Source organism: Culex quinquefasciatus, chromosome 3, assembly GCF_015732765.1.
Source record: "Culex quinquefasciatus strain JHB chromosome 3, VPISU_Cqui_1.0_pri_paternal, whole genome shotgun sequence".
In the NCBI taxonomy this organism is placed as follows: domain Eukaryota; kingdom Metazoa; phylum Arthropoda; class Insecta; order Diptera; family Culicidae; genus Culex; species Culex quinquefasciatus.
The window spans coordinates 78078330-78099747 of NC_051863.1; the positions used below are offsets into that span (position 1 = coordinate 78078330).

Genomic DNA, 21418 nt, shown 5'->3' on the forward strand with positions numbered 1-21418 from the left:
AAATAACTGGAGCTTGTTTGGAAAACGTGCTGAAAAGTGTGAGTGAAAAATGTGCTGAAAAGTTTTTTACAGCACTCATTTGTGTGCTGACATGTTTGATTTTGGGTCTAGCTCATTTCCCCGAATGACATTTCCCCGAATGCCATTTCCCCGAAAATCATTTCCCCTAATTGGTCACATCCCCGATTACCACTTCCCCTAATCAGCCACATCCCCGAATACCGTTTCCCCGAATATCATTTCCCCTAATCGGCTATATCCCCGAATGCCATTTCCCCTAATCCGCCATTTCCCATTTTATTTTTTTTATTTTTTTTTCCATGACTAACAGTTATTTTCTTCCTCAATTTTACCGAACAAACAGCTTTTTTGGGTATGCTGTTGATTAAATGTTGTAAATTGGGTAGTAAAGCCCTTTGTCAATTTTTATGAACAACGGTAAGAAACACGATTAAAAACCATTTTTGATAACTTTTTTATGCAAAAAAAGTTATTGACAAGACAACATTTTTTCGATGGATCAACTATGCCCCCTGGATCGAGCTGTCAAGTAGGAGCTTTTCTGCCAAGAAGGGCCGTGAAGTTATTTTTTAGAAATTGATTGGAAATTGAATTAAAAATCCATTTTAAATCCTTTGCGTACGTTCAAAGGGTCATTGTACTTAGTAAAGCTTTTTTTTCTTGTGAACAATAATATCACAAATTTAAGCTTAATTTTAGGACCCAATTACTAGATTTTTTGTTGTTCAATTAACATAGGTATTCAACCGCATGACTAGATGTTGTTTTTGAAAAATTTTCGAGGAAATTTTTTTTTTCGAATTTTGTTCAAGAACGCAAAAATTGATCAAATAGGTACATAAGGCTGGTACAAATTTTAATTGAAGTTTTTGTTGATTATACTTTTCGCCAAATCCCAAACCAGCAATGTGAATAAAATGATCAGTGTGAACGGGGTTCTACTGCTACGGGGTACTACGAAAATCGCACGGTATGTTTTTGAATCATAAAATATAACAAAACTTCTATTGCATTATTATTATAATGTCTATAAGAAAAAGGTATTTGTTTTGAGAATATATAAAAAAAGTCTGTAACAATATTCATTGTATTTGAATGAATAGTACCAAACCTTCCAACACCCCTTCCCCCCTAAAATGCTACGTCTGTTCTGAGTGAAGCCAAAAAGAAAGTTGATCATTCAAGGCCAATACGAACCTTTCAAGAAATATTATATGTAGTTTGATGTGATAAAAATTGCCATCATTATTTTTTCTTATACAGTCGACTCTCTGGCTGTCGATCTTCTCGATATCAATAATTCTCCATCTATCGATGAATTCTTCAGTCCCTTCAATCTGCATACTTCAATTATCTTCATTCCTCGATATTTTCCCTTGCTTGACGGATCTCTTCCTCGACTGTCCCTTGGATTCTGTTTGCTTTAAAAATCTCTTCCGGTTGTCAATAATTTCAGTTTTCATGGCTTGCATAGACATTTTTTTGGCGAAACGAAGCTTTAAAGGGTGTTTGACATTAGTTTGTATTTGTTTGATGGACGTTGCCATGATTCTCTCCCATAGCTGGGTATCAAGAAAAAAATATTTTCAATCGAGTCTTCATTTTGCATCGTTCTGTAATCTGATGATTCTCTTCCTCGACGGTCCCTTGAATATTGACAAGCAGAGAGTCGACTGTAAAATGCTATTTCCCCGAACGCGGTCAAGCCGAAATGCCGCGCGCTCCTGCCCAGTCAAATCAATCCGAATTCTGAAACGGAATCTAATTAGAATCGTACACAAATTCCGTTTCAAACGCAACAACCGGTTCGAACACGGAACCGGTTGTTGCGTTTGAAACGGAATTTGTATACGATTCTAAATAGATTCCGTTTCAAAATTCGGATTGAGTTAACTGGGTGGGCACCGGGCATTTCGGCTTGACCGCGTTCGGGGAAATGGCGTTCAGGGAAATGACTATTCAGGGATATGGCTAATCGGGTAAGTGGCATTCGGGATTGTGGCCCATTCGGGAAAATGGCATTCGGGGATGTGGACGATTAGGGGAAATGGGAAATTCGGGTAAATGGAATTCGGGGAAATGACTATTAGGGGAAGTGTCTTTTCGGGGAAGTGGCATTCGGGGAAATGTCCCTTCGGTAATATGGGTTTCGGGGAAATGTCATAGATTATTGATTTTAGTACAACTCTAGTAATTATAGTATTTAGAATAGAATTTGAGTTGATATTTCTGAATAAACTTTGAAAGTGGACAATTCAAATCATTATGATAAACAAACAAACAAAAGAACAAAAAGAAGTTATTTTATTCTTATTCTGAAATCACACCCCTCAAAGACCACTGTCGAAGTAGTATCCGTTCCAAGAATTTTCCCTGGAAGGTGTCAACTCGTTGGACGTAATTGATGGATGGTCCTCAACTGTCTTGTGAAATGTTTGTCCCTTCCTTCAGCAGGGCCAGGGGCGAACGTTCGTAACCGGGACTCCAAATGGTACTTGAACTTTAATTTTATTAATACTGCGTGTAGCGATGGACCGACAGCAGCCGCATCTACTAGGGATTTTATAGTCTTACAACGGCTGTTAGACAGGGCAAAATAAAAAAAAAGATGGAAGTGGAAATGTGTGGAAAGAAAAATGATGCGCTCGCGTAAGGAAGAACCCCCAGCAAAGATTTTCTACCGGCTGACGACGACGCGACGGCGCAGACTGATCAGCGTGCGATGCGCATGAGACTCTACAAACGGTGGACAAAGAAGGAAAAAAGGAAGCTGCTTTGCACGAGAGGGTGCGTGCGTTAGTGAGTGACAAGAGAGTGCGCTAGAGAAAGGAACACTGGCAAAGTGTGCAGAGTGTTCTAGGTAGAGCTTAATGTATGCAATTCAATTTTTTTTAAATACAAAAAGCGATAAAGAATTTTTGTGATTTTTTTGTTTATGTTATACCGATTAAAAATCAAATTTCATAAGCAATATATTGTTAGATTTTGGATATCCTACGAGCCATAGCTAAATTCACACATAAATCTAGCTTTTAAAAAAGAACAACATTTGTCGAAGCCACCGTGTTACCCTACAAATTCAATATACCTCGGAGTAGTGCATCAGCCGTTGTCGCTCATCGGCCTGCCAAGGTGCGACGTGACGCGTGGTACCCCTGAAAGTCCACGCCATGTCGTTGACACCGTATGGCGTGGAAATACTACCTTAGTGGCGAGGGGAGTTTTTCCAGCATGGTTGCTTTGGACCACGGGACGGGAAAATAAGAAATAACTAAGCTTTGAAGATGCATTTTCCCCCGCTGATGGTGGTGGAGGATTCAGATCCTCAATATTGTTTATTTTCCCTTGTGTTACATTATTTGGGGACGTTGCTGACACTAAAAGATTCTTGTTTTGGGGGTTTCTTAAGTTATGTCTTCAAAACATTCATCTAAATCACATTAAGTTAAGTTTGAGATATTTCTTTTTAATATGTGAAATGGAATGTCGTTTTTCTCAGATTTCGTTGCATCATGTTTTATTTGGACTACGCAAATTATCTTTTGGCAGCTGGCTTAGTCGAGTGGTTAAGCTGTCCACTTAGTAAGCGATAGAACATGGGTTCGATTCCGATCTGCTCCAATCTTCCATCGGATGGGGAAGTAAAACGTCAGTCCCGGCCTTGGTCGTTGTTAGGCCGTTAAGTCATTCTATGTGTAGGAGTCGTCTCCATGCCATAAGTACGCACAACTTATCAAACCAAGCCTGCTCCCGTGGAATCGCTGGCGGCGGTTGGACTCGCAATCCAAAGGTCGTCAGTTCGAACCCTGGAGCGGAAAGTTCCTTGGAGTAAAAATAGTTTTGGGTGTTCTCCCCATTCAAGCCTTCGGAATCCTAGGTTCGAGTGGAAACTTGCAATAGAGACCACAAAAGACCTGGGGGAGGTTAAAGTAAAGTGAATGTTTGATTTTTTTGAAATTATCCTTATAAAAAAATCTCGTTGGTCAAATTAGAAAAAAAACTCAAGTTCATGCCTTCCAATTACTACAAAATCACATTAAAATTTACATTAAAATCACAGTATAACTCACATTTTTTTTAAAGATTGTAATGGTTCACAGGGTCCGTTCTTTGTCAAAAAGAACTTAATTTAAGAAACCATCATTAACGTATCCTGCAAAATGCTTACAAATTAAACATATGTTTTAAAGCTTTTCTCATAGAAATAATTCTTTTTTTCTTGTTTCAGGACACAAATCCCGATCAACATGGATGACTCAACGGAGAAACTTTTGAACGACTCCATGATATCAACGATGTCCACAAACACGGACGACCTAAATTCGTCCGGCGTGGACAATCTCAACTACGAATCGAGCAATCCGGATGGGCCAGAGTACGCCACTATTGGCAGAGACAGAATGGTGCCCGACTTCCTCGTCGGGGCGTGTAGCCGACCAACGCCGTCCAAATCGGCCCGCCCCGTGTCCATGTACGAGCCGTGGATGCAAACGAACGAGTTCACCTCACTTCCGGCGGATTTGATGCGCCGGCCGATCAAAACGGTCGACATTGACTTTGAGTCGGATCTTGGGGTGAAGAAGATCTGCTGGGAGGCAGAAGACGCAGACGACTTCATTACGACGCTTGACGAGTCTGCCATCCTGGATATTGAGTCGTGTGAAAACATCGAGCAGATTTACTCCCAGCCTAATCAGAGGGTCATTGTGGCCGCAGATATTCATCATCGGGTGGAGTTGGAAGATCGAAAGTACGAGGAAATTGAAATTTACGCAACGGTGAAGAAGAAACCTCGCGATAAGCCTGCTAGTCAGATTCAATCCGTAGACTGTCAAGTGATGATTACTTCCGGTGGACCCATGGAGAAGTTTCCGAAAATCATGACCACCTCGTGCTATGGAGAGTTGAACTTGATGAACACGTGCAGTGGATGGAACGACCCCAGTTTAATAGTTAAAAGTAACGAAAATTTGTTAGATCCTCGAGTGTTCTCAACCGGCAACAATAATTCGATGAACAACTCTATCGTTGATGGATTCTCGTCGATGGCAAGTTCCATTTACGAACCGAATTCAATGAACTCGTCCATAGAAGTTGTTAGATTTGCCACTAATGAGAAAACACGTGTTAAGTGGTGGGATGAGTTTACGGAGGAAACAGAAGCGGAGCTAAAGGAAATCGCCGATAAAGGTACGTAAAATTTCTCATAACAAGTTTCGATTCATTTTATGACGCACATTCTCTCTGAATCGCTCGAAACAGGCCATCTCGATTCAATTATTACCTCGCTCCACTAACCGTGGCGCCATTCATTTGTTAATCGGATTTGCATGAATAAATAACGAAACGTAAAGGCCAATTTCTAAAGTCAAAATAAGATTAGAAAACACGTCTGCCAAACCGTCAGTCCCGGAATGAGCAAAGTGAAATGTGAAACAAATTTGCAAACAGGTACGAAAAGCTAATCGCCAAACGATGCCACTTTGATTTATATTGGAATTGAGTAATCGATTAGTGTGCAATTGCATTTGCACGAGCTGCAACGCGCTCGCTGTCTTCTCGAGTCACGTTCGACATGCCGATTTGCCGCCAACATTCTTGAGGAATGAAACAAAACACAAAAAAATACATCGTGAAATCCGCTTCCAGACTGGTATGTAGATAAAAATGTATCAGCCAAACGAGCAGACAGCTTTACGAGTTCAATAAACCGAGCCGAGTGTGGAACGAGTTTGAGAATGTTTTTTTTTTCTCTCGAAGTGCATTTGAAAGGATCAATCCGCTAAAAATATAGCGGCATTTTGGCATCTGTCAGAGATAAAGTTCCCGTGGTTATCATTTATGGAGTAATTTGGAGGCTGTTTTGCTTATAGCAAGGTTATTTTTTTCAGAAACCTCTAAATTTAGTATTTCATTTTGGGCCACCCATAAACCATCACGTGGACACCATGATGTTACGAAAATTTCAAATACGGTTTATTCATTTATCATACAATGCACGTCGAGCAAATATGCATTTTTGGGCAGTAATACTGCTCTAATAATGAACTTTTCACAAAAAGCTAATAAACCTCCTCGGAATGTGAATGATACTGTCGCTCAGTCTACTAAGCACTGGCTGAATAATCTTGAAAATCTTTTGCCTTACTTACTAAAGAAAGGCATAGGTTTTACTTTATTCCTGGACATAATTTCCATCTTCGTAAATATTACAGTTCATCTCATGAGGTTTTTTTTGTGTAATCAGGAAATGAGAGAATAATTCAAATATTTATTCAACAGTAGAACACTTTTTATTCATTCTGAAAGCTTAAAATTATTGAATTTACTTTTTTTCATTGTTTTAGTCCTTATTTTCTAAATCATAGAAAAAATGAAAGTACCGTCGTCATCTGGGGCGAATCGGGACTACAGTCTGAATATGGACAGCAGTGTTAAGATGGATGTACACATTTTGTTGGTCTGAATCTGTTCTATCTGAAACCTACCAGAAAAATCAAAATATTGTGCTCTAGCATGGTTAAAACAGCTGTCCCAATTCGCCCCAGTTGAATATAACAAAATGTTTTAAACTTTATTTCAGCTGTACATTACAAATATTATTATAAAAGTGAGCAAAACGAAGAATGATACCAAAAATCTAATCTAATCAGACCTTAGCGCAGCCATTCTTTCGAAGGGAGAGTGCCTTAGGTTAGATGACGCCTAGCACTCTTCTTGTCATTTATTAAATTGCAATTGTAGTGCGCCATGGCCAGGCCTACTGCGTAAAGGAAAAGGCGTATCGCAGGGACATGATTCGTTTGAATTTTGAATCGACAGGGTAGCAAGAAGCGTGGGGACACACCACCATACGCTCCGAGATTTGGTTGTATTCGTTGGGAGTACCATGCTAAGAAGGTGTGATACTCCGGGACCCTTTGGGATGGGACATTGTATTTCCACGAATGCCCTGGACACTATTTGCCGTTTGAGTCAAATATTTGCAAAACTATGAATGATGGAGTTAAACTTTTTGAATTTGATGGAAATTGGATATACGGGTAACGGACTCGAAAAACTCTCCAAAATTTCCAAAACTATTTTCCCTGAATGTTGCTTTCAAGCTCGGTTTATGCAATATTTTTTTTGAAAATTTGAAGGAAGAAAAACAAAACATCTGTATACTTCAATATTAATTCAATGGGTAGGGGACATGTAAGAAATCTCAAAATTACATATTACACAAAATTTATTAAATCTACTAAAAATATGGTTCCCAATCACTCCTGAAAGTCTCATAAAGATATTTGAAGATTGAAGTGAGTAACAGGCAATTTAAGCTTGAAATTTTTGCCATACGCAAAGCGAACTGTCAAAGTTTCTGAGCGTTTTTCTTGAAACATCGAAATGATCGATGGGTACCACAATATAACGAGATTGGATGGATCAATTTTTCTGAAATTGTTGCTGGGACCATCCATAAAATACGTGGACGTTCCATACAAAATAGTGTTTTATGTTACACAATAGTCCACGAAGGGGGAGGGGAGGGTATGAGATTTCTAAAAAAGTGTCCAGGTTTATGGATAGTGCCATGTTGACGTTTTCATTATTTCGATGCCAACATTTGAAAAAGCATCATGTACAAACCATGCGTTTTGAGAAAAACTCATTTGAATGTTGAGCATCATTCTTCAATTCCCATTTTAATTTAAAGGCAAAAGACGATGTTCTAATGATAACAAACGATGAAAAACGTTGCTTTTATTCATACTTGATCATCATATTCAATAAAATACTATTTCCGTCATTTTATTTGAGAAAAACTAACTTAATCCACCTATGTGGTTGGAGCCTTCCTCACTTATTACCAACACAAAAATTTCATCTATTTTTAAGATCCCGAATAAAAAAGTACATCAATATCCCTTAAGTGGCCATATCTCGAGACAGGGTAGCCAGATCTTCAATGTTTTAGGCTCTTTGGAAAGATCTTTTGATAACCTAACAAACGATGGGTTGGATGGTGGATCCGGATATAGTTTACATACATTTAAGTGAGATCCGGCATGCAAAAAGTACATCAATATCACTTAAGGGGATATATCTCCAGACAGGGTTGCCAGATCTTCAATGTTTTGGACTCGTTGGAAAGGTCTTTTGATAATCTAACCAACGATGGGTCGGATGATGGACCTGGACATAGTTTACATACATTTAAGTGAGATCCGGCTTCCAAAAAGTACATAAAAATCACTTAAGTGGACATATCTCGAGACAGGGTTGCCAGATCTTCAATATTTTGGACTCGTTGGAAAGGTCTTTTGATAACCTAACCAACGATGGGTCGGATGGTGGATCCGGACATAGTTTACATACATTTAAGTGAGATCCGGCTTCCAAAAAGTACATCAATATCACTTAAGTCGGGATATCTCAAGACAGGGTTGCCAGATCTTCAATGTTTTGAACTGGTTGGAAAGATTTTTTGATAACCTAACCAACGATGGGTCGGATGGTGGATCCGGACATAGTTTACATACATTTAAGTGAGATCTGGATATATGTGAAAACACATTTTTATACATAACTTTTGAACTACTTATCGAAACTTCAATCTGTATAAAACTCGATCTATGGGACCCTAAACCAAGTCAAATGCAACAGGTTCGGGTCAAATCGGTTCAGCCAGTGCCGAGAAACATGAGCTAATTTGTTGGTCACATACATACATACACACACACATACACACACACATACACACACACATACACACACACATACACACACACATACACACACACATACACATAGACATTTGTTCAGTTTTCGATTCTGAGTCGATATGTATACATGAAGGTGGGTCTACGACGTTTTTATGCAAAGTTCATTTTTAGAGCAGGATTATAGCCTTACCTCAGTGAGGAAGGCAAAACAAACATAACTTCTTTTAAAATTACCATCGTTTATATCACCCTGCTGTCATTGAGGGGGGCGCTTTGTTATGATTCGCTTTTCGTCGGCAAATGCACATGGCGCTTTTTTCATGTTGCTTTTTTTTCGTCACGAGGTTCATGTAGTCTTTTATTTGACAGGTTGACAGGGACTGCTGATGGCAGAGATTTTGTTTATGTTACTTTATTTAAAATCATGATTTAACAGACTTTACTGAAGTAACTTTTGCTCATTTTTGGTGGAGAGGTAGCTTATTAGAAGTATTTTCAAAATATACAATAACCCAGAAAGTGTCAAAATGTACATGATGCCTTTTGAAATGTTGCCGTCGATTTGTTTGTTATTCTCTGGTTTTCAATATAAAAATATGGGCAATTAGGCTTTGTTTTTTAACTGTTTTTTTTTGCTTGCATCTCAATTGCTCACGCTCACATCAATGTTCCATGCATGTACAGCAAGCTGAAAAACACAACTCAAATTTGTATTACCCATAAGGTTACGTGTTAATGTTTAGTAAAAAAGTACTCTTTTATGAAGTATGTACTACATTTTTGTGGAATTTCTAAAAAATGGGATAAAAATGAGACATTTATGCGAACAGGGGCAGTGAGGCTATATCAAGTGTGTGTGTATGTGCGCAAAATCGTAATCATTTATCAGCTTAGCTCCAGGTAAGAATGCCAAACGATCGTCATGCCGTGCGTTGGTTGTGTGACAACTAATGATGTCATAATTTACAATGCAAATCTAAATCTATCGAAACTGTCTCCACGATATTGATACGTGTGTGTTCTTTGTTGATAGATTTCAAGCTAATACACCTGTGCATGCCGAGTTTATTGTGAATGATTTGTAAAAACGGTTAATTTTGTTTAAATTCAATGCATCAAGCTTGTATGCAAGTATTTAGCAAAACAGGGTTTTTTTTTCGTATTATGTGCAATCTAGTTTTATGTTTATTTTTTTCTGAATTGAATTTAACGAATCATTTAAAACCTCCCCATCTCTGGCGTTAAAAAAACGCAAACACACCGAAATAAATTGCCCGAGTTGGTCGAATCCAGCCCCGAATCGTTATCGCAGAATTATTGAAATTAAGTTCGTGCAAAATCGCGCTAGAGTTGGCGTTGGCGCGACTCATCAGTGCTCTCTCAGTAACTCGTCGGGACTTGACGGCGATAGGAACTGTACGAAGTGAAGTGACGGTTGTTTTCGCGGAGGGCTATCAGCTTCAGGAACTTCCTCTCGGGGTGAGGTTTGTCTTGGAAGCCGGGCAGAATTTTGGGGCATTGCTGGGCAGTGTTTTGGGGGCATTGTCTGGCGCGATGAAGATGGTACGAAATTAGGCTGTCGTCGTGAATGAGTTTTTGATGAATGAATGTGCGTATCAATCATCGCCGAGTGTAGAAGAGAGAATCACGTTTGGTTCAGTTTTTTTTAAATGAGTGCAATGTTTCGAAAAGCATGTGGAAGAAACAACAGCCGAATCCGAATGGGAACTCGTGTTTGCAAAGGAAGCAACGATGTCGTCGGCAGTAACCGATTCGGTAAATATATTTATATTTTTGTGGGTTATTTTGTTATTTTTGGAGCCAAACTGCTGCGTGTCTAAGCTTGTTCAGTGTCGCATGCGCCAAGGCAACAAGCTGTGTAATCAGCCGGAAAGGTTTTCAATTGCCCGCCCTGTTCCACTGATAAGTTAAGTGAGAGAGGATTGTAGTTTGCGCTGAACAAGCGGTTTGTGCTGGAAAACGTTTTCTGGTCGGTTTGGTCAACATATCGGAATGTTTTTGTTTGTATTTACTACCTTACATCGCGATAAGGCACCAGTATACAGCCCATGTGATACCTAACATTGGCAGCTAATAAAGTTGTTTACTATCTTTTCAAAAAGTCATATGAATCCAGTTTTGAATCAAATTTAAATCCTCACACCTTCAGCATTTAAGACTGTTACGTTGCAATGCACTTTGAACACCTTTCCTTCAAGTTCAAGAACTACCTCATGAAGATTCCAGTTTAACGAAATCCACTCGCAGCGCATCTCTCCACGACCAATCAATTAATTAAATTTCTCGAATAGTGGGTGGTTGTTATTGGCTTCGGGCGGGATATTGTCTTGGCATACCTAAGATATCCCGCAGAATAAGTACTCAAAACATGTTATTTAACCCCCCACTTCCAGCACACGGTTGACCATCGCGCGTCCGGCTTAAGCGTTTTGCTAGTACACCGTCGTGCAATAAACCTTTCTTGCACCTTTCCAAGACCGAGCGGTGACCTTTTGCGTTGCATTATTAATACTGCTAATTTTTGCCCCAAACTCTGATTAATACGATTAAAGGTCACGCGCGAACCTTGGGCGCTCGAGCGAACGCGACCGGGCTGACAGAACTTATGTTGCACCGCGCTGTAGCTCGACGAGGGGGCATTTTCTTGTCCGAGTTTGCGAGCATCGATCTTTGCGAGTGGCCTCTGGGAGAAGAGGTGTACATACCGGTGTTCCCCCTCCTCCTCTCTGTCTACAACCTATGAAAGTTGCACATTCTTCGAACTAGCAGACTTTAATTTTTGTTCACAGTTTTACGGTGGCAAGCTACTAGGGTAGTTCGTGTTTATAAAATTAATATAAGAAATATCAAAATGTTGAGGGCGACTTTTTTACAATTTTCTGTTTTTGTTCCAATTTTATTTATACTTTTTGTAATAAGTTATAGTTAGAATCATGTTTCTAGCATCTTCTATCTTTAAACAATTATATTTTCAGAATTTTAAAACCACGACTAACATTCAAAATTTGCTTGGATCGTATTACTTAAAAAAAACGTTACTTAATCCACCCTTAAGTGGTTGGTTCCTTCCTCCAAAATAAATGTGGTGCTATCCAAAATAAATACAAAAGGGCGGACCTTTCAGTGTTCTATCAACTTGATTCATTATTCATACCATCAGATTTGTTAGTCAGATCTTCATAATTCAGGGCACTTATGTGCTTATAACTTTTGATAGGGTTGTCAGATCTGCAATCTATCAAACTCGTTGGAAAGGTCTTTTGATTACCTATCCATCGACAGGTCGCATGATAGATCCGGACAACGTTTTCATCGAAATATATGAGATCCGGCCTCTTAAAAGTGCATAAATAACACTTAAGTGCTTATAACTTTTGATAGGATTGGCAGATCTTCAAACTTTTGAACTCGTTGGAAAGGATACCTTTCTAAAAATGCATAACATGACGGGGTTTCTTACAAAACCACCCTTTTTATAATCTTCCGGACTTTGGTTAAAATCGTTTTTTAGCATAACTTTTGAAATACTTTACTAAACTTTATAATTTTCAAAAGCGACTTATGGAACCCCAAGACGGATCGAATGAGACCAATACGGTCCAAATCGGTTCAGCCAGTGCCGAGATAATCCAGTGCAATTTTTTTCGATCAACATCCCACCACACACACAGACATTTGCTCAGAATGTGATTCTGAGTCGAAAAGTATACATGAAGGTGTGTCTAGGAGGTCTAATTAAGAATTTCGTTTTTCGAGTGATTTTATAGTCTTTCCTCAGTAAGGTGAGGAAGGCAAAAAGGTGAGTTCAGGGGGTTGAGTTCTTTCTTGTCAATACATATTGATGATTGCAGTCACGCCGGATTCTTGTAGTATCCAGATTTTTACGTATGGTGCACACCCGAAATGTCAAAATTGCGCAGTGGTACCAACATTAGATAAAAAGTGTGACTGTCATGCCATGGCACAGTTTTTTTGTAATGTTGGTATCACTGCGTGATTTTGACAATTCGGGCGTGCATCATTCGTAACGCCATCTTCGCTTAAAAATCTGGATTCATCTCTCGTTTCAATTCAGTTCCATTCTTTTTTTGTTCATAAAAAAGCAAAACAATCCACTTTAACGACCCCGGGTCTTTTGTAGGTTTGTTGCAAGTTCCTGCTAATTTCTTAGGCGTCCGAAGGTTATGTGTGGTCAGTCACCCAAAACCTCTTTTACGCAAATGGACCGACGTTTTACTTTCCCATCCGATAGAAGGCCAGGAGGCTAAGGCGGGAATCGAACCCGCGCCCCTATTGTTCCACGTAGGCGAAAAGCCACATTTAGGTAAATAATAAAAATAGGGAGAAAGTTTTACCACAACAATCGATTTCCAAATATTTTTAAAACACTTTTGTATGGACACATTATTGTGGGATATTATTGTCAAAATTTCGTTACAATACACAAAATAAATACATATTTTTTGTGCAAGGTTAGAGAACTGCTTTCTAAGAACCGTCAACTATGACGAATCGGGACTACAGTCTGAATAGGGACATCAGTTTTTAGAGCATGTTAAAAACTTGAAATTTGGAAAACGATGCACGATTTCTGTTGTTCTGTATCTGTTTTATCCAAATTAATCAAAAATATTCAAATATTCGTATTTCGTATCATTATTAGAACCACCCTTAAATATCGATGTGTATATCTTATGCGGTAATCGATAAGACCGGAATGAGATCGCGACCGTAATTTATGGTGGCCCTAATTATATTTTTTGTGTCTGGGTGCACTGTGCTCATCGATATGCACGGTCATGGTGTAACCTTGAGTGTGCTGGGTCTTCAGATAGCCAACAGATTTTTTTCTCGTATTAAATCTGTCGATTACATGACAGGGATGACGTCGGCTTGTTACAAAACCCACTGTGAACCTTGACTCGCTTCTTTGGGAAGGAATCGTGCTTGCAATTTTAAATTTGTCTTTTTTTAAATTAAAATAAAATTCAAAATGTGGAGTCGATTTATGGCACTGATTATGCCTTCATCAGCAGCTGAATTGCTGCCCGTTTCTAGAGCTGAACACAATCGTGGCTTGTTCCTTACTCTAGTCGCAGAATTACTCCTGCGGATATAATAATGACTCCAATTCTCATGTAAATATTGAAGTCTTTGGAAAAAGGGCACTGAACATACCTACTTACTGAACACACAATATCTCTCACTGTTGATCAGTGGTTGTTACCTTGTACCTCTCGGGGAGCTCTCGCATCAGGTATTGGATCTGGTCCGGTTCGGTCTCAGGTGACGATCTCTTGTGGAGTGTGGCCGTGAAATCGTTAACTGCTTCATTGTGGCACTGCTGTGGCCAGATTATGAAATACGCCGCCACCGCCGTGGCCACCGGCCATCAGGGGTCGATCAGGCAGCGTGGTTGACGACGCAGACCTGAAGTCGGTTCAACAACACATTTTTTTGTTCCCATCCGGCGGCGGTGGCAGGTTGCTGATTTACTTCTGCGGAGCACTCTGTGGTGTCCCGAGGCAAGGCCTAGGCAAGGGGCGGGTGCCAACCAGCAGCGTTCGGGGTGGCAAGATAACGAGATTTTAATTGAAGAACGCGAACAGAGATAAAAAATTATCATTATCGCCGTCTGATCGAAAATCGGAGCGAAGCTTTTAATTGATGTGCATTTGTAGAGGTCCTTTGCCTCTCAAGTCCGCCAAAGTCTCCCATGGAGCCCTGGCCCATGTGAACGGGAGGCCTCGAGGCGAGTTGTAAAGTTTATGAGAGGACATCACATTTAAATGGAGCTGAGACTCTCTGCGGCTACCGGGGGATCCCATGGTCCCGTGGTGGAAAGGCAAAAGGGCGAAACTGCTGGCGCGGCGAAGGATTCTGCTGTTTTGTTTTGGGTTGTTTTTATTGTGTTGCGCGCGATGTATGTTAATGATTCGAGATTTTAGCGAACGCTGCACTCTGCACTGCACCGCACTACTGTCTGCCGTTTTACGGCGATATGATGTATACGCCATTTTGGACATCTTCAATTTTATTGTACAGTCTGATAAAGAATCTTAAAAGCAACCTCCAGACGAAAGAATTTTTCAAAAAACTGCTCTGGGGCCCATTTTATTAAGCAAACAAACTATGATGTATACGCCAATTTTACTCATCATGATGTATGTATACATGGAGAATTGATAGAAGTCAAATACAATACTGTTTGAATGTTGATTTGAGGTTTTGGGACCAAATCAAGACTGGGCAATATTTTATAACACAGAAAAAAATAATGTAAATATGGAAGCTTTAATTTAGGAAGGTTGAATATTACCTCTTTTATGATGTAATTTTACCTCAATTTAGACTGAAAAAGTGACATTACACCAGAAAAGTGGTAAAATTACACATTTCCAGAGGTAAAATTACACCTTTTTTCTGACATAAAAGAAGTACCCCTTCCCAGATGTAATATTACCATGATTTTTTTTTCTGTGTATTGCGCAATTCTCACTAACTTGAACTTCGCACTAAATGATTGCTATCGATCGCACTATTGCGACTTGTCAAACTGGCTTGGGAAATTTTAATTTTCTCAAAAAATGATCTAAGCGAGCCGATGTTGCTCACCTGTCAATCGCAATTTTTAAGTGCGAATGCCCAGTTTGGTGAAAACTGCGACTGGAAATGTAAATAAACAACTGCTGGTTGCCTAGTTTTTGGAAATTTTGTTGTCAAAAGTGCGAGAGAAAAGTGCGGGCCAAATCCAAGTTACAGTGCAAGGACCAATACATTATTTCGATTTAATTCTTAAGGGGACGTCCATTAGGCATCATCCATAAAGTACGTCACGTTCTGAGGGAAGAGGGGGGTTTTGAGCAAGCCTGACATTGCGTGTTAAAAGCATAGGGAAATCGTGACAAAGTGGGGTGGAGTAAATTTTGGCTGATTTTAATGTGACGTACTTAATGGATGACACCTTATGACACCATCCACGTAGACACTTTTTTGAAAATTCTAGACCCAACCACCTCCCTTGCGGACAATTGTTCATACAAAAAATGTGTTTATGGAGCGTAGTCAATCGCTAAGGAAGCGTTCTTTCATTACGTAACGCAAAAAATCGGATTTTAGACCCCCCCCCCCCTCGTACCAAAATTTCCATACAAATTTTAAAATTTTTGCATGGAGCGTAACACGGCCTTCGACCCCCCCTCCCCCCAACTGCGTTACGTAATAAAAGAACGCTCCCTAATACCCTCCCCCCCTTATTAAAGTATTTACGTGGACAATGCATTACGGAATCCGCTCAGCTATCAAAATAGCTGGCACAAAAATAAAGTTAGCTTTGATCGAGCAATGTATACATACATCATTGGGTAGGAAAAGTAGTGATTTTTTATTGCTATTTTTTCGGCCAAATGATGTTTGTGGTTTAAAATCGTAGAGAATAGGAAAAAACAAGAAATTTTGTAGGGGCCACATTTTTAAAGTAATTTTAAACAGTTTCTACAGAGCAGACCTTAAATTAGTCATTTTAAATCGAAAAAATGAACAAAAACAGAAAATCGTGTCTACAGCAAAATCACCTCAATGGCGTAAACATCATATCGCCGTAAAACGGCAGTGTGGCGAAATGATTAATGATTTTTGCTTGCTTTCAAATTTTCCTTCTTGCCGGGGCTTGGCTTGACTTGTGGTTGGTTGGATGGGCCTCAGGGTTCTGCTGGCATTGAATGTTGTTATTTATATTTATTTTATGCTCAAGTTCATTTCTTATTGGATCCACTGGAGACCTTTCTTGTTTCTCACACGATTTTACAACTTTATAGTATCTTTTTTAATTATTCACTTCACAACTAAGTATTGCTGATGGGAACGTTGGTTTATTATGTCACTTTTACATAAAAATGTTCGTATCATCCGGGCTAAATTTATAGTTAGTACAAGCGCTGATCGTTATCCGTTGAAAATAATTACTTGTTTTGTATTGCCATCCGCATTGGGCACATAATAAGTTACAAATCCTTAATCTATAACAACGTAGCCATATTTTCATACAAGGTTTCTTTTTAAGGTGTTTAAGGTGGTTCATGGTATACACATTAAAACTAACCTAAAAAAACTGCTTGGTCAACTTATTTCAAGTGAGTTTTCCATTTTTGTATTAATATGTCTTTAGAGTGAGTTCGTTGATGAAATTAAAAGCAAATTTGCCTGAAATTTTATTTACTATCAATTTTTATTTTGATCTAACAATATCAGATCATCCAACTTTGTGAATTTTTAAATTGTTTTCAAATATTTTTCTAACAATGTATTGGAAGTGTGGTTCAAAAATAATGTTAGTCAAAATTTCATCAAAAATCATCAAAGTTTTGTTAATTTTTTCAATTTTATTGTACAGTCTGATAAAGAATCTTAAAAGCTACCTCCTGACGAAAGATTTTTTTCAATAAACTGCTCTGGGGCCCATTTTATTAAGCATACAAACAATGATGTATACGCAAATTTTATTCATCATGATGTTAATGTATACATTGAGAATTGATAGAAGTCAAATTAAATACTGAATGTTGATTTGAGGTTTTGGGACCAAATCAAGACTGGGCAATATTTTATTACATTATTTCGATTTAATTCTTAAGGGTACGTCCATTAGGCGTCATCCATAAAGTACGTCACGTTCTGAAGGAAGAGAGGGGTTTTGAGCAAGCGTGACATTGCGTATTAAAAGCTTAGGGAAATTGTGACAAAAGGGGGTGGAGTAAATTTTGGCTGATTTTAATGTAACGTACATAATGGATGACACTTTATCCACACGCACGTGGGGAGCGTTCTTTTATTACGTAACGCAGTTGGGGGTGATGGGGGTCGGAAGCCGTGTTACGATCCATACAAAAAAAAAATAAAATTTGTATGGAAATTTTGTTTCGAGGGGGGAAGAGCTTCTAAAAATGCGATTTTTTGCGTTACGTAATAAGAGAACGCTTTCATTAGACACTTTTTTGAAAATTCTAGACCCACCCACCTCCCTTGCGGACAATTGGTCATGCAAAAAATGTGTTTATGAAGCGTAGAAAATCGCTGAGGGAGCGTTCTTTTATTACGTTACGCAAAAAAAATCGGATTTTTAGACCCCCTCCCCCCCTCGTAACAAAATTTTCCATACAAATTAAAAAACAATGTATGGAGCGTAACACGGCCTCCGACCCCCCCCCCCCTTCACCCAACTGCGTTACGTAATAAAAGAACGCTCCCTAATACCCTCCCCTCCGCTTAAAGTATCCACGTGGACAATGCATTAAGGGATCCGCTCAGCTGTCAAAATAGCTGGCACAAAAAATATAGCCTGCTTTGATCGAGCAATGTATACATACATCATTGGGAAGGAAAAGTATTGATTTTTTATTGCTATTTTTTCGGCCAAATGATGTTTGTGGTTTAAAATCGTAGAGAATATGAAAAAACAAGAAATTTTGTAGGGGCCATATTTTTATAGTACTTTTTAACAGTTTCTATAGAGCAAACGTTAAATTAGTCATATTAGATTGAAAAAAATAACAAAAACAGAAAATCGTGTCTACAGCAAAATCACCTCAATGGCATCATATCGCAGTAAAACGGCAGTAAACCCAACTTGTTAGGAACTCTAAAATTTTAATAAACTCTACATTTGAAGCAGGTGAACTGCCCATGTTTGCAAAAATGTCCCGTATGGATAAACATCAAGATGAGAAAAACGCAAGGCAAATTTGTCCCACACATAAGGCTACCTATACATTTTTTTGCGAAAAACTGGAATTCTTCCTGATTTCTAAAACAAAGTACTGGATGTTTTAGCCTTTTTGCAAGAGTACGCTATTTTGAACCAAACTGCATAAATCACTCAAAAGTGACGGGACAGTAGAAGTATTGACTTACAATTTCCAAAATATCTTCTCCGGAAACCAGAAATATCTTCGGTGGTCAGTAACTATGTTTCCAAAAATGATCATATCCTGAAAATAGGACTAATTTCCCGTCGAATGCAACTGGGTCCATATTCTTTTATTTTAAGTACCGTCAACTGGGGCGAATTGAGACTACAGTCTGAATAGGGACAGCAAGTTTTAGAACACTTAAAAGCTTCAAATCTGAAAAATAAAATTAAAAAAATAAACACATTTTATTGCCCTGAATCTGGTTTAACCGAATCTACTTCAATAAAGCAAAATATTAGGTTGCAACATTGCTAAAACTGCTGTCCCTGGAGACCCCATGTGTTCCGTTTCACCCCGGATGACAGTACTTTAAATTTTCCATTAGAATCAATTTTGGGTTTAGAATTTGACGTTTTGAAATTCAGTTCTACAAGCGAATATGTAACGTTACAATGCGGGAGCATGTTTTAAACGTGAAATTGACTGCTGAATAGAATCGGTTTTGAAAAAAAAGTGTAAAATCGCGATTACTGGTGATGGTTGCAGTGAATTCCCATATGTTTTTGTATAATTTTTGTAACTGTCTGCTCTACAACTTTGTAGATAATTGTTATACTCTCGAAAAAAAACTCTGCAAGGTTACAAAAACACGAAATTTCAAAATGTTTTTTTTTGTTTTAAATGAAAAAGAGACACTTATGTGTTAATGCAGATTCGAAAAGCACATGTTTAAATTATTTTACATGTAGGTGACGAAAAATGGCAGAGTTTTTAAACCTTTTTGTATTTTTTTTCTGATACGTTCGGATTTGCAATCAGGGACTAAATTTATCTCTTAAAACAAAGTTAACGCAAGTTGGCGGAGAATGACTCTCATACAAGTTCAGAAAATTTTAGTAGTACACTTTTTAGTTATTATTAACTGAACGCGAACTTTAGAAACATCTGGTGTACAGTTCTTTTGATACAAGATGAAAGTATACATACTCAAATTTGATGCCAATTTTGACTCGCCCCACTCTCACGCTGTGCATGAGTAATCCACAACCGTAGCTCATCACTCCGTACAGTCCATGCAGTTCTGAACCTTGGGCGGACAAATCACGCCACGTACGATCCCGAGATCCCTTGGGCGAGAGCACGCGTAGGCAAACTAGATTCTGTGATTCTGCATTAATAATATTTTATTACCCTGCCCCAGTGTGGCTGGCCTTTCCTGGGCATCGCATCGACGACGACGATCAGAATTGCGTTGGGTAACAAATGGCATGTGCAAGCAGCATCAGCAGAACGACGACTCCACCGCCGTTTACGCTAATGAACGGTGGAAGTAAGCACTCGAGGAGCTGAATGAACGAGGAGAACCAAAGCGATCGAGTATGTGCTTGAATGATTTTTGTACAATAAGCGTGTGCATGGAGTAGGGTACAGAATTTAATATAGAAAAAAACAGAAGGTATATAATGTTGAAACACGTCAGATTCGGCCTGCAGCTTATGATTAAAGTCTGGTTACATTTACTTACGTATTAGTCGAGTTCACACCGCACAGCTACCGAGGGGTTTGGTCGGGATGTAAATACCACTTCAGACTTGTTGACGACGGACTATTAATTTATAACACGATAGGGCGGAATTGGACACCTTTCGCTTGGCCAACAGCCATAGCAGCAACAGCAGCAGCAGCAAGTTGTGGGTCTTTTGATCTCGTGGGTCAGCCCAGAACTAGATCAATGGGGCCTGATGCTAATCGTGACTAGCAGCGGGACGAGATTTATTGCAAAACGTTTTCCGAAGGGGCTCGCTGTGATCAGACTTATACTAATTATTGTTTATGTAGGTCTTTATGCATACGGGCTAGGCCTGCAGCAGCAGCACTAGCAATGGTTATAGCCGTCGCACTAGGGAACAGGTTGACTTTTGCGACCATTAAGACCATACATACTTCTGCTAACAAGAGCCGGCGGAAAGCAAAAAAAAGGTTACATTGCTCGATGGACGCCGAGTTTGTCATTTTTGCTTGAACAGCACTTTGAACAAGAACAAGCAACATTATGTTTTGCTTTGAAATTGTTTTTCCTTAGGAAGTTCAGCGAGCGGGCAGCGTCTAGTTAGTTTATAATCAACATGCTAAAGAATTTCTGGTTTTCAATTTGCATGATTTTGAGGTTTGAAAATGATGCCAAATAAAATGTTGCCTGTTCAAAAGAAAAACGTGTTTAAGGTGATGATATAAATTTCGCTTCGTTAACAACATTTCACAAAATTCCTTCCCTTTGTTGAGACTAGTACCACCCTAGACGTGTAGATACTTTTTGGTGACAATTTTACTAGTTTTGTAAAGTTAGGAAAATCAACATCATTTATCAATGATTGCCAACCAGGAAGTCAATTAGAGCTTCACAAAATAATATCATTTTTAATACGCATTTGAACAAAAAAAGAACTATCACTGATTGCCAACGGTTGTAAGATACTAACGATACAATCGATAACGAATATTCTGCACTTTCAATCAAATAAAGCATTTTAAAGGTTTTTACAAATTTTGAAATTTGGGGCCACAGATCGACAAAAGGAATGAAACTTAGGGAAAAAATATATTCATTAATATTTGGCAGAGACATAAATGTAATACGATAAAAAACATGTTGTGATCTTTTTGGCGTTATTTATTTGAAAATTTTGCTTGAGGTTTGAAATTTAATTTCTTTTTTATCAATAATAGGGGAAATATACCCTTTCTAATCAAACACCTATC

At 38.8% G+C, this 21418-nt stretch overlaps 1 protein-coding gene across 5 annotated transcripts in view; it reads left to right on the forward strand.

Moving 5' to 3' along the window:
• LOC6037796 (protein TANC2) overlaps nucleotides 1-21418 on the forward strand; it is a 141231-nt gene that overhangs the window by 14717 nt on the left and 105096 nt on the right. For 4 of the 5 annotated variants that reach the window (XM_038266208.1, XM_038266209.1, XM_038266210.1 and 1 more), the window contains one exon: nucleotides 4250-5211. In XM_038266208.1, the coding sequence (XP_038122136.1) occupies nucleotides 4269-5211 (943 nt within the window). In that variant the 5' untranslated portion in view covers nucleotides 4250-4268. Of the gene's footprint in view, nucleotides 1-4249; nucleotides 5212-10122; nucleotides 10506-21418 lie in introns of those variants that run through there. The other variant, XM_038266213.1, reaches the window with a different exon arrangement.